The 14,656-nt window shown below is 36.8% G+C and overlaps 1 protein-coding gene across 1 annotated transcript in view; it reads left to right on the top strand.

Annotated features, from left to right (window-relative positions):
• The window catches only part of kermit (PDZ domain-containing protein GIPC-like protein kermit), a 149,931-nt gene that overhangs the window by 110,875 nt on the left and 24,400 nt on the right, over positions 1-14,656 (top strand). Inside the window, exon 4 of the mRNA XM_090410166.1 lies at positions 2,669-2,778. Coding sequence (XP_090266292.1) covers positions 2,669-2,778 — 110 coding nt within the window. The remainder of the gene's footprint in view (positions 1-2,668; positions 2,779-14,656) is intronic.

The following is a 14,656-nucleotide window of genomic DNA, read 5'->3' as shown; positions in this document are numbered from 1 at the left end:
CCTTTTGACTGGAGAGCGGATACGCTATCCACTCGGCCAACCAGGCCAGCTAAAACTTTACCATTTTAACCAACTCCTGTAGACACACACATGCATGTGCACACCTGTCTAATGTAAAACAATTTAGCTATCTTCATACTATTGGCACTATCATATCCCCCATGTGCCCCGAGGGCACAGAGGTCTGACATACATCCGTTTACGGGCTGAAGTTAACCCTGTGAGAATGGCCAGTCCTCAGCAGAGGGCCAACAGCATTGAATGATTGATCCCCTTCCAATTACTAACCGTGCTCAGAATTACTTAACTTCTTGTATGAGCCATTAGTAGCAGAGACTCTACCAATCAATCAACCTTTTTTGGCAAAAATAAACGGCGTGTTGGAGTTCTCAGGTATCGAACCCGAGGCATTTCACATGCAAAGCGAACGCTCTACCACTGAGCTACACCCCCATCTTATAAGGTTTAAATATATAAGATTTTAAAATTTGGCAAATAAAGATGGGATGTAGAATTTTCTCTTTGTGGATTGTTGAAGGTGGAAGAAATCAGATCTTTGGGTGATAGTGGATAGGGATCTAAAATTTAGAGAACACTGTCCTCTAAATTTTGATGCAGAGGACACTGACTTGAAGAAGTATGGAAATTCTGTTTTTTTATGAGGAAATATGGAAATTCTGTTTTTTTATGAGGAAATATGGAAATTCTATTTTTTTTATGAGGCCTTGATTAGGCCACATGTGGACTACTGTACACAGATTTGGTCACATAGTTTTCAAAGGATGAGGAGGTATTGGAAAGAGTCCTGAGGCAGTTGACTAAGGCAATTACCGATCTCTGGAATGCTGAGTATGAAGAAAGGTTGAGAAGATGCAAATTGCAGAGTCTAGTGGATAGGAGGAAGAGGAATGATATGATAGAGAAGTATAAGTTGCTATGAGGTTGTGATAATATTAATGTTGAAGAGGTTTTTCATAAAATGGTGGGAGATGGGTGAAGAACAACAGGTCATCCCCGGAAGCCGTATAAGAAAGGTGTATGCAATGTAAGCAAGGGAGCGAGAAGCAGGGTTTTCTGCATAGAGAGTTGTGAATGATTGGAATGCATTGCTTGAGAATTTGGTGTCTGCAGAGAATTTGAATGTATTTATTTAAGGCATGGTATGATGAGCTGTGTGTATGACAATGATCCCCTCATGATGAGTCTAATTCTATAGGGTTTGGGATGATAATGATAATTTTCTGAAATCTTGAAGTAAGAGATTTCCTGTCATGTTTCCTTTTTCCTTTTCCCCTTCTCTTCTACTTACTTTTTATTTCTTATCTATTGGTAGATCAAGAAAAGTGTATGAGTATTATTTATATTGATCTTAAAATGGCTATTTTCTAGATTTCTGCAAACAACTGAAAATCCCCTTGCAATCCACTGGCAGTGTCACTGACATAAACATTAAACAGTAGGGTCTCCAGGCTGCACCCTGTAAAAATCCTACTTGTGATCTTGTTCCTTAATACTGTTACCTTTCAGATACCTTCCTCCTTAATATCGATCAGCCAGTCAATCTCCAGTTCAGTTTGCCAACCTAATACCTAAACCCATATGCTGCAACTTAAATACCAGCTTATCATGTGGTATCCTGTCGAATGCCTTTGTAGAATTTAAAGAAATGGAATGCCTTTCCCTCATCATCCACTCTTGTTATTTTATTGTAAAAGACAATTGGATTACTGAAATAACAGCACTCCTCAACAAATCCATGCTGATATCCTCATAGATAACATTACCTTCATTTACCCAGTTTTGTATATGATCTCTCAATAATTTCTACAGAATTTTTATTACAGAAGAAATACAAACATTGGTCTATAGTTTGCGGCTCCGTTACTACCATCCACATGCAACAACACCATCTTACCCTCCTTCCACTCCTCGGGCACCTTTCTCTCAGTACTTTCTCTCATTGAACAGCCAGGGTGAAGGAGCTGTCAGTTCTTTAACACATTCTCTCACTTTCAATTGAAAAAGCCCATATAAAGATGCCTCTCATCGTGGCATATTTTTCCAATCAAAGGGTGCTATTGTACTATGGAGTTGATCAAACTAAAATACTTTTCACACTTTCCCATATCACTGCCTGCAGAGTCTTTGATGATGATGATGATGATTAGTATATATGTATATACCAAACCCTAACACATTTCTTGCAAGAAATTGCTAGTGATCTAGAAGACTGTCATCCTCCACTAGAAGAATAACAAAACTATCCATCCAATCTAGACTGTTCTAGAGTGTATGGATGATTGTTTTGCTCTTGATTTAGTTTACATTTATATATATATTAATATCTACATAAATTATCTACATAAATTCTTATATATATATATATATATATATATATAGATAGATAAAGAAGTGACTTTGCTGTTGAAATACATGAAGTCTCCCTGTCAACCATCACGTCTAAATATTAGTCCAATATTTATGAGTGCCTTTGTTTTTTTAAAATCTAGTTTTACTGATTATTTTTTATTGCAATTTTTTTTATTAATAATGGAATGTTTTCCCCCCTAATAATCAGTACTGTAGAGTAAAAAATGTGCTATTTTAAATGCTATGAATTGCACTTTTGCATAATTTATATAAATTTTTTTCATTACTTTTTTTAAAGCACATATAGGCCCTCGCAGTGGCTCAGGAAGTACTAAGAAAAGTAATGTTGGATCTGGCAAAGAAACCTTACGATTACGTTCTAAGGGTCCAGCAACCATTGAGGAAGCTGTAAGTTTCCTGATGTAAAACTTTTTGCATGCTTTTGAAGTTGAATATCTTTTCATTTGTGTGTTATATGTAACATTCAAAAATAAGTGGTATGTATGTATGCAGTTATTGTGCTTAGATTCAAAGAAAATATTATTATTAAATTATTACGGGTATCTCCATGGAGTCAATAGACTCACTGCGGGAGACCCAAACTAGCAAAACAGTATCTGTCATATCTCTTCTTGAATTCATTTACAGACGAAGAACTCACAACTAAGTCAGGCATGAATTCCACTCATTCACCACCCTCCAGGCATTCTCACACCCTTGTTAACCACACTCTTCTTTAATTTCCAGGGATGACCTCTTGTTCTTCCATCACTATCACACAGCTGAAACATTCCCTGTTCATCAATCCCATAAAAACCTTTCAGTAATTTAAATGTTTCTATCATATCCCCTCTTCTCTGCCTATCAACCAACCTCTGCAATCCACAAGCTCTCAATCTATCAATGTAGGGAGCATTTTTTACATCACTCACCAACTTAATCACTCTTCTCTGAACCCTCTCCACAGCCTCCTCATCTCCAAGGAATCCAGGTGACCAGACCTGAGCACAGTAATCCAAATGTGGAAGTATCAACGCTTTATAAAGGGGAATAATAACCTCTTTAAATTAAACAATGGCCCAAGCACAGATCCCTGAGGCACACCACTGGTCACCTGCCTCATCCTAGACTCGGCTCCTCCATACACCACCTTCTGGTATCTCTCCCTGAGCCATTCTCCTATCCATATCACCAATTTAGTATCCATTCCCATCTGTTCCAATTTGCATAATAGTGTTCCATGGGGTATCCTGTCAAAAGCCTTAGCAAAATCCAGAAGTACCACTGTGTAGCCATTTCCTTTGTCCAACTCAGATGTCATTCTATTATAAAAAGTTAATAGATTGCTAAGGCAGGATCTACCTTTAACAAAATCATGTTGGCCTCTATAGAGTATCATATCCTGATCCACCCATTCTTGAATTTTGTCTTTAACCACTTTTCCAATACCATCATCATCAAACATCTATATACTAATTTTTTGCTAAGGATGTCTGGGTCTATCTTTCAGTATGGATCCTAGGATCAAAAGATATAGGATCCCAGTAGTCTGTAACCAACAAATTTTAGGGACTACTGAGCATAATAAATTAGACTGAATTTTTATTGTAAATAATTTCATGGCACCAAATTAAAAGCCACAAAAATATACTTGAATATATTTTAACATTGTTAAAAAGCAAAAGATGAAGCAAAACTAGGTGAGTAAAACTGAGTATTGGACAATAGGATATTGTGGTCAGTGTTCACTCCATGCAAAGTCCAGGTTATTCCGGTTTATTGTTATTAATATAACACTGGTGTTCTTGTAGTGTCATAGTTAATCGAGGTATATGGAGAGCTTGCAGGATTTAAATAGATAACAAATACCAGTTTAACCTCCCTACCAGCAAGGGGGATGAAATAGTGAGACTTAATTGCACATCTTATCCATGTTATTCAATGGGTGTTACAGAATCGTATCCAGAATCATATGCCTTATCCTTGAATGCATTTATTATTATTATTATTATTCAGGTCTCCATGGAGTCAAAAGACTCATCTTGGGAGGTCCTTTCTAAGAAATACAAGTCTATCAAGACTCTTCGAGGGAGGATTTGCCAACAATGCATTCACAACAAACTTTGGCAACTCATATGAGTGCTATTTTAATGTGAAACGTTATTCATTATGGGATGAAAAAGCTTGCAAGCTGTGTTATAACCTTAATGGAATGTGCTTAGATAAAAATTCCACATTTAATGGAAATTTATAGGAAACCACTGTATAACCAGGTACTTCCACAATAGTTTTGCTCTAACACTTTTAGGAAATTGCAGCAATCCATGTACAACACATTTTTCCCCAACACAGTCGGAGAATTGCAGCAAATCACATAAACAGTATTTTTGAGATCTGTTGTGTGTGTGTGTGTGTGTGTGTGTGTGTGTGTCGGAGGATAAATCCCACTGTTATGTTGGTTGTAATTTTTCAACATATCCAATTTTTTTTATGGACTGTTGACTCTATCAATAATTACAAAATTAAACAACTCTTGAATTTTGTGGTTGGTTTGAGAGTAAGGAATTTCTGTGAGGGTGAGATTGGATAGGGCCTTTGCATTTTTGTCACATATTAGTCAGTTTTTATGAAATATATTCTGAGCAACATGATGTAATTTTCTTCATTTTCTTGGAAATTAATAATGGCCTTCTCAGTTTTGGGGATGTGTTAATTTTATAGAATGGAGTAATATGCAGTGGTGAGATTTGTTACTATGATTTTGGTTGTATTTTTTTCTTTGTGGTAGAGATGTATGTATTATTATTAGTCAGGCTTCCATGGAGTCAAAAGACTCATCGTGGGAGGTCCTTCCTAAGAACATAAAGCCTGTCAAGACTCATTGAGGGGAGGTCCCCCACTAAGAAACACAAATTCTATCATACCACTCCTTAAACTCATTGACCATTCTCACTCTCACCACTCCATCAGGCAATGCATTCCACGGTTCAACCACTCCTCACCCTCTTGCTCACAGTTTCCATTCGTAACTTCCAGGGATGGCCTCTTGTCATTGCTCCTTCCCACTGTTCAACCAAGCGAAAGAACTCCCCAGTGTCAACCCTGTAACCACCTCTCAACAGTTTAAAAGTCTCAATCCTATCACCTCTCCTTCTTCTATCCACCAAACTCTGCAGTCCACATTCCCTCAGCCGATTCTCATAACCAAAATTGTACAGTCCTGAAACCATCTTTGTCATCTGTCTTTGTACCCTTTCCACAGTTAATTTATCCCCTTGAAATCCTGGGGACCAAATCTGAGAACAATAAGTGTGGTCTGATCAGAGACTTATACAACAGAATGATAACCCTTTTATCTCTGCAGGTCAGTGTCCTTCTCATAATTGCAGCAATCCTCTGTGTTACCTTCACCACCTTTGCAATATGTCCCCTAAATTTCAGGTTTCTATCAATCATCAACCCCAGATCTCTTGTCTCCCCTACTTCCTCCAGTATGACTCCTCCCATAGAGTATGCAGCATCCCATCGATGTTTCCCAAACCTCAAGACCTTACATTTTGCTGCATTAAACTGACACCCCTATTCATTTGCCCATCTATCTAGCTTATTCAAATCCTCTTGCAGGGCTACCACATCTGCACTATTACTAATAATCCTTCCCAGCTTTGCATCATCTGCAAACAACTGAATATCCCATTGCAATCCACTGGCAATGTCATTGATATAAAGGTTAAACAATATAGGTCCTAGTACTGAGCCCTGTGGGACCCCACTTGTAACCCTCTGCCTCCTTGAAACTGCTCCACCATACACAACTCTCTGATACCTATCAGACAGCCAATCCTGAATCCAGTTGACCAATCTGACATTCAGACCCATATACTCCAACTTAAATATCAGCTTATCATGTGGCACCCTGTCAAATGCCTTTGCTAAGTCTAAGAAAATTGCAGTATATTCCTTTCCCTCATCTAATATTCTTGTAACTTTATTATAAAAGGCTAGCATATTGCTAAAACAAGAGCGCCCTTTCACAAACCCATGTTGACTCTCACAAATAACATAACCCTCATCTGCCCAATACTGTATACGGTCCCTCACTACTTTCTCCAAGATCTTAACAACTACTGATGACACACAAACTGGCCTATAATTAGACACTTCCAGTCTGTTACCACCCTTATGCAATGGCACTATCTTACCTCCTTCCATTACCTGGGCACCTTTCCTGCAGCCAGATTTTCATTGAAAAACCAAGTTGAAGGCACTGTCAGTTCTCTAGCACATTCTCTCAAAACTTGTGGTGAAATATCATCCAGTCCCAAAGTTTTACTGACATCCAGAGTATTCAGTATCTGAAACACACTCTCCTCCTGTACCTCTAAACCTCAAACCTGCTCTATCCCTCTAGTATTAAAATTGATTCCTCTAGGATGAAATACTCCAATAAAGTGTTCATTGAACAATTCCACTATGTCCTCTGCATCAGTCACTCTATTCCCATTTTTATCCCACCCCACAATATCATTCTTCCACAGTCATTTCTCCTCTTACTGGCCACAGCTAAAAAATTCCCTAGGATTTTCTTTGGATCTTAGGGCCAATCTCCTCTCATATTCCAGTTTTGCTTTCCTTACCACACTAGTCACTCTTCTGGCCTGTGTCTTCATGCATCTTCTCTTCACCTGTATCCTTATATCTCTTCCATAGCCTCTTTTTCACATGCAATTCCTGTTTAATATTGTTTGTCATCCACTTTACTCCAAATTGTGTCCTTTTCTTCACTGGTGGTATGCAACTTACCATTGCTGCTAACAAATATTCTTTCACAATTTCCCACGCACTAATGATATCCTGGCCTTCCAATTCCTCTCTCCATGAAATTTCCCGAAGTTGACGTCTAAGACTATTATAATCACCTGCTTTATAATTCCACATAAGTTCCCATCTCTTTGATACTCCTCCATTTCTATTCATTTTCCAAGTCAAAACCATATGGTCACTCTCTCCAACTGGTGGGAGAGATGTCATCTCAGTTATTATCAACTCTTCTGATGCTATAACCAAATCCAAAACTCTTGAACCTCTTGTTCCCTCTGTTACATGTTGCCTAAGACATTTGTCCCTCAAGAATTCTAGAAATTCCATTCCCCTATTGCTACATGCATCTTCCTCTCTCCAATTTATACTACTGTGGTTAAAATCCCCCATAACAATCATTCTTCTTGCACTTGCCAAACTTAGATGTCTAAACATCTCCTGGCCCCCATCCTCTGTGCTCCTTTGTCTGTAGCAACACCCCACTAAATATCCTGTCTTGCCCACCTCTACCTCACACCATATGCTCTCAAAATCATTTGTCAACTGCCTTCCAAAGCCTCCACTCTTAGAGGACATAAGTCGTCACTTATCATAAGCAGTACCCCACCACCATGCTTTCCCCTCCTATCCTGCCAAAGTTGCTGTACCCAGCGACTTCTATTCCTGTTATTATATCCACTTCTGTCAACCACATCTCAGTGATCCCAATAATTTTTGGCCAGGCTGATGCTATCTGCACCACCAATTCATCTCCCTTATTCTGGATACTCCTAGCATTAGTATAAAGCATATAAATGCCATTGTTTCTATACCCAGCATTATCCCTCCAGACTCCTCTGAGCTTAGTGTTACCTGATGTCGTCTCCCTTCTCCCAAGTATCCATTGCCACAAGAGGCCACCCCTGCTATCATCCTCCCTGGGACACACTGACTCGTTCAGGACAGCAATCTTTCCATATGCCTACGTCCTTCCTCATTCAAATGTAAGTGGTCTCTCGCATACAATTCCTCTTTCCTCAAACGCACTCCAAGCATCCACATATACCAGTCCTCTCTTGTCACAGATTCTAGCTATTATATCATTCAATATTACTGCTCTTCTGCTCAGCTCGTCATTATCATACCTAGGCAACATGCACACTATTTTTCCTCTCTCTGTCTTCTTCCATACAGCCTCGAGCAAAAATCTCATATCTCTCACTGCCCGACTTACATTACCACTCAAGTTGTGTTCCTACCATCACAATCATCTCATCCACCCTTTGACCTCTCTTAATTGCCATAGCCACCCTTTCTATTGTTCCTCCTGGCAAACACTCCTCACGCATCCTATCTTGAACACCACGGATCATTGAGTCGCCATACATTATACCTCTTACCATTCCCTCTCTCCTCTTCTTTCATTCCCATACCTCTCTTTCATTCCCTCTCTCCTACTGTTTTCATTTTTTCCTCTTCTAGCACTCCCATACCTCTCTTTCATTCCCTCTCTCCTACTGTTTTCATTTTCTCCTCTTCTAGCACTCCCATACCTCTCTCTCATTCCGTCTCTCCTACTGTTCCCATCCTCTCGTCTTCTAACATTCCCATACCTCTCTCTCATTCCATCTCTCCTACTGTTTCCATCCTCTCATCTGCTAGCATTCCCATACCTCTCTTTCATTCTCTTTCTTCTGTTTCCATTCTCTTCTCTGTAGTGAGGTATAAGAATATTACAATCACATAATGATTGTAATATTCTTATACCTAATCACATAATGTTCTCATAAGCATTACTTTAGATCTGAGATACACTGCTCAGCAAAATTAACAAAATACTTAGAAAATGTGGTGTAATTCATGCAGTTTGTGATGAAACAGGACAAAACTTGGTGTCAGTGTAAAAGAGAATAACAATGAAATGAAGATATAAGGAGCATTATATAGGGATGTATCAGCATTACCAAAAATCACATTGTAGAAATCAACACAATATTCAAAAATCTTTTATTATTTTTTTAATAGAACTTGTGCCATGATAACATTAGATGCATGTATTCACAAGAAAATAGTCATTTCATTACTGCAAATATTTCAGCTAGAAACTAACTGGTCATCATCGGTGCATCATCATAATCACAAGGCAAGATATAGCCTACAAAATATTAAGGAAATTAAATAACGAAGAAAGAGATACAGCACAAAACAACATAATACAAGAGAAACAATGAATAGAACATTATAAGAATTTATGGAATGACCCAAATTTAATAACAGATAATAATAATGAAGAAATCACTCCTGATATAGAACCAATAAAACTGGAAGAACTAAAAGGTATTGAAAAATAGAAAATCAACCGAATTAGATGGCATAAATACAGAGCTTTGGAAATATGGTGGAGAATATTTATATCACAGATTCTTAAAATTAATAAATAACTGTTGGAGAAAATGTGAGGTTCCATCAGACTGGTTAATGCCAAGGTTATATCTATATTTAAGAAAGAAGACAGATGAACGAGTAGAAATTACAGAGGAATGTTTATTAAATGCAGGTTACAAAATTTACAGTAAAATCCTGAATAAAAGACTTGGAAATATTGCAAACGATCTACTCTCAGAAGAACAAAATGGTTTCAGGCATGGAAGATCACATGTAGGCAATATTTGTGTGTTAAAATAAATTATTGAAAAAAGATGAGAATTTAATTTAGAGACTCATGGTCTTTGTAGATTACGAGAAAGCTTTTGATAAAATAAAACACAATGTAAATAAAACATAAAGTATAACAATGGTGGTCACAAGGTCAACCAGTGCTACTAGGTGAGTGATGCAACAGTCAAGTAGCATTGGTGACATAGACTTTTCGAAACTGATTTGATGTCTTGAGTACAATATATATATATATATATGCATGCAGGAGTGGAAGATGCATTTGTGGAGAAAGAGAGAGAGAATGAACGAGAGATGGATTTCTTGTAAGTGCAATATATTGTTGGATGACGATGCAAGGAATGCAAAACTGACTGAAAAGATAAGATGGTGTACATGAAAGAAACAAAAGCTAGAGAAACTGAGGGAGTGAAAGAATGCAAGGATGCTGAAGCGAAAGTTACTGATAAGGGAGTGAAAGAAAGTACAACTGAGGAAATGGAAGTAAGGTGTGGCAGAACAAGAGATAGCGAGATTGCAGGAGTGATAGAGAGCGGAATTGTTGGAATGCAAAATTTAATAAAATGAAAAATGAAATGAGGAATATGTGGAGTGATATTAGATGGCTAGTGGAAACTAATGAAAGTGAACAGAATGAAAGGAAAAAGAGTAAAAGAGGTGATGAGTGATTCCAGGATAGCAGTATTTGGAGACTCTATAATTAGGTAACTAGTTACCGAGAAAGTCCATAAGATCTGCTATCCAGGTGGGAGAATGAGTAGAATAATTAAGGCATTCGACATGAGGAAGAAACGAGCAAGAGAGTTAGTCGTGATTGTGGGGGACAAATGAACTAAGTGGACATAAGAAGGATGTGAGGATATCACTATTGAGAAGAGTGAAAGATAATAGTGTAGTAGGAAAGGTTGTCAGTGTGTTGCGATGGAGAGCCAAAAAATGAATAGTATGCTAGCAGAGCTGTGTGAGGAGAAGGGAGTACAGTCTGTGGATGTATGGCATGCGTTTGAGGAAAGAATGAAATTATACAGACTTGATGCCTTGCATTTAAATGGCTTTGGAGTGAGTGTACTCGAGAAAGTGTTGCTGGATGGAAGTGCAGTGTGTGGGATGCCTGCAAGAGATCAGAAGAAAGAGATAAAGGGAAAAATCGGGAGAGTGGTACTGAAGAGACAGAAGTGCTTGGCAGTGGAAACAGTAGTAGTAGTGTGAGAGGTGGAGAGAGAGAGAACGGGAATGCAATTAAACACGTTTAATTAATAATTAAACACACTAAAAACAATAAAACAGATCAACAACGAGAATAAATAAGACAATGAAAGAATCACCTGCTATTTACATATAAACGCAGTGACTGGCCCCAAGATAAGCATTGTGCCTGGTAAACAAACATGCTCGCTAGTGCACTTGCTTCACAATCAAAGAATCGTGTGCTATGTACATACGTGAAAATACAGTGACTGGGCCAGATTAAACTGGCCCCAAGATAAGCGTTGCGCCTGGTAAACAAACATGATCACTAGTGCACTTGCCTCATACATGCCCTGTGGTCTACACGTATAAAACAGGGCCAGCCGTGGCTGGCCCAATATTGTATAATACTAAGTCGCATTATATAATATTGCCACAAAATATTACAGTAATTTTTTTATTAAACAATAAAACGTGTTGGAAATAGATCAAAAAATAATAATTACAAGAAACATATTTTTTAAAACTACAATTATTGGGCTAGTTATACAAATATAAGTGGGGCCCGGCTCCTATGGCCCCTATAGACAAGCTGCCCCTGTGTGTGTGTGTATTATGCAAATATGCAAACATCTTTGCACACATTTGATGGGTCCAAACCAGACACACAAAGTAAAAATTGTTCTCGCCTCATAATCATTTCCATGAAGAGGCACATTCCTGTTATTAACACAGTTACATAACATTGTCACTCTTACACACATATTCTCACCATTCCTCCCATTATAATTTAGTTTCCCTGAATTAGGTCTGAATTAGCTGTGTATTAGATCTCATACCAAACATCAAGTGTAGGCTGTCCTTTTTATACAATTCTAATCTTCCTTCACACTCACTCCACACATCTAAAAACTGGTCCATTCCTTCTGCACAGCCCATGCATGAAAGTTTGCAATCATAGCCAGGGGCACGCCAGTAGTAGTGTCTGGCGCATGTGTGCAAAACTTTAGTTGGAACCCCTATATCCTTTTACCCCAATAAAAAATCACTTTATAAAAACGTATCAGTGAGTAAAAATGAAATATGAAATATACTAATTATAAGTTTATTGAACAAAAAGCAGAAATTACAAAAAAAAAAAATGTATAAAAAACAATAAACATACAAGAAGGGTACAAAAACAACAAAAATAATTTGGAAAAAAATAAAGTAAATAAATAATAAAATAAATTAATAATAGTAACTTACAAGTGTATAAAATAGGAACATATTAAACATTATTGGGTAAAGAAATAGTTAAATAAATATTTAAACAGGAAGAAAAATCGCTTAGTGAATTGAACTTTTCTAGTTTTCATTAATGAAAATTCTTGAATAATATCATGTATATCAAGTTGATCCAAAATATCTGGCTCTATTGATATAATGGAAAGATTTGAAAGTCTGTCTTGTACCATTGTGGAGCGCAAGTAGTTTTTAATAATTTTAAATTCAGAAAAGGACCGTTCAGCAGATGCTACAGATACCGGTAATGACAAAAGAATCTGAAGGGCAATTGTAAAGTTTGGATAAACTGTGATTAAGTCATTTGAATAAATATACTGAATTATCTGATATATATCATTTTTAAAATTAGAAATAAATGGTTGACAGTGTAAAATTTCTTTGCATAAATCATCTGTGTTCAATGTCTGAATGATTCTCATGTGTTAATTTTTGTCATAACTTTTTACAAGATAATAAATATTCTTTATTTTGTGAAGTACTTAACAAATACAAAATCTGAAATGAATTCATATGTTCTTTTAATAAAGTAAATCTTTCCTGCAAAGTTTATAATGTTTGATCTATATTATGCAGAGAAAAAAATTACTTTAAATGAAATTTCAGGATCTACTATATTTTCAAGTTCGTAATCAAATTGTGTTGTCTTTTTACGTCTCCTTAGTGGTCTACTACTACAAAATACAGATTCTGTGTGATACTTTGCTGCAATTAATTTTGAGCTTTCTACAATTTCTTTGAAAGTTTCATCAGACATATAATCATTTAAAAATTGATTTAGATCATTCACTGCATCTAAAGCAAGTTGGAGATTCATAGATGAAGACTGCAGTATTTTGCTGACAAAATTCACTTTATTTAAAATATCATACCAAATCTTTGGCGCCTTTACTATCCTGGTGCTGTGTGCATCACACACATTGCACCAGGATAGTAAAGCACCACCCCTGATCATAGCCCTTCTTAATTCATTTTATTATATCAATTTTTCACTTTCTTACTCTTGCTTCTTCCAACAATCCTTTCATATCATCTCTCAGCTTAATTCTAGTTAGGTCAGTATTACCTACTACAATTACAATCTCGTTTACAGGAAAACCTTGCTTAATGTAAATTCGATATGTGTGATAATCAGTTAGCCCAACTGAGTGAAATATACTATTTCACTCAAGTGATTAATCAGTTAAAGCAATTTTTTTTATGTTATACGAAATTTTTTGTCGCCAATCTGCAGCTAGTGGCAGCACTTGTCAATGTAGTGGGCAGTGGTAGTGCTGCGGGCTGTAGCCAGTGACACTCAGCATTTGACTCAAAGCTATCATCGCAAGCACACGTGCAAACTCTATTCTCTTGCTCAATCACTTTTCTTTCATTTTGATTTAATTTAGATACCTATAAGGCTTTATTATATTCAATCCCTGATATGGAAAAGAGAAAGACTGACATTAAAAAAAGCAACAGTAATAAAAAGAGAAGAAAAGTAATTACGTTAGAGGAAAAGCTTTAAGTCATTAAGAGACATGAAAGGGGTGCTAATAATACAGCTAGTATACAGTTTGGACTATATTAAATAAGAGCAAAGAATATAAAGAACAAGGAAAAGTTGCTACTGCTTCTTTAAGCATGCAGATCACTCGAAATAGAAGCCATTTAATGATCGAGATGGAATGTCTTCTATCATTCTGGATTGAGGATTGTAACCAAAAAAGAATACCTTTTAATACAAGGAATATTCTGGCAAATGCTCTGTGTTTTACCTCTTGAAAGAGACCAAATTTCAAGAGGAATGCGAAAGCTTTACTGCAAGTATAGGATGGTTTGATCGTTTTAAAATCAAGCTGAACTGCATAATGTAAGAATAAATAAGGAATCTGTTAGTGCTGATTAAGATTCTGTGGCGAAGTTCCTGAAGAATTGCAAAGGATAATTCATGAGGGTAATTATGACGATCATCAAATATTCAACTTCGACAAAACTGGTCTCTTGTGGAAGCATATGCCAACAAAAACTTTCCTAGCTAAAATTGAAGCATCTCAACTAGGATACAAAGTATCTAAAGATTGTCTTATGATTTTATTAGGAGGCAATGCAGAAGGCGACTTTAAACTCAAGCCTATGTTATTTTATCGTGCGCAAAATCCAAGATCTAACATTATTGAAGAAATCAGCACAGTTGGAAAAGAACTTGGATTTAATGAACTGGATAATGAAGATGTGAGAAACTTGTTCGATTCTCATTCAAAACAGTTAAGCGAGAATGATCTTCAACTAAAAGAACAGCATGCATATGAAGAAGAAGAAGATAAGGAGTGTGAAGAATAAGAGAATGTTACGACTA

Source organism: Typopeltis vanoorti, chromosome 20, assembly GCF_054136105.1.
Source record: "Typopeltis vanoorti isolate ZY-2024b chromosome 20, IOZ_Tvanoo_1.0, whole genome shotgun sequence".
Classification (NCBI taxonomy): domain Eukaryota; kingdom Metazoa; phylum Arthropoda; class Arachnida; order Uropygi; family Thelyphonidae; genus Typopeltis; species Typopeltis vanoorti.
Note: the sequence above shows the minus strand (reverse complement) of the source record. Positions and strands in the feature narration are given on the sequence as shown.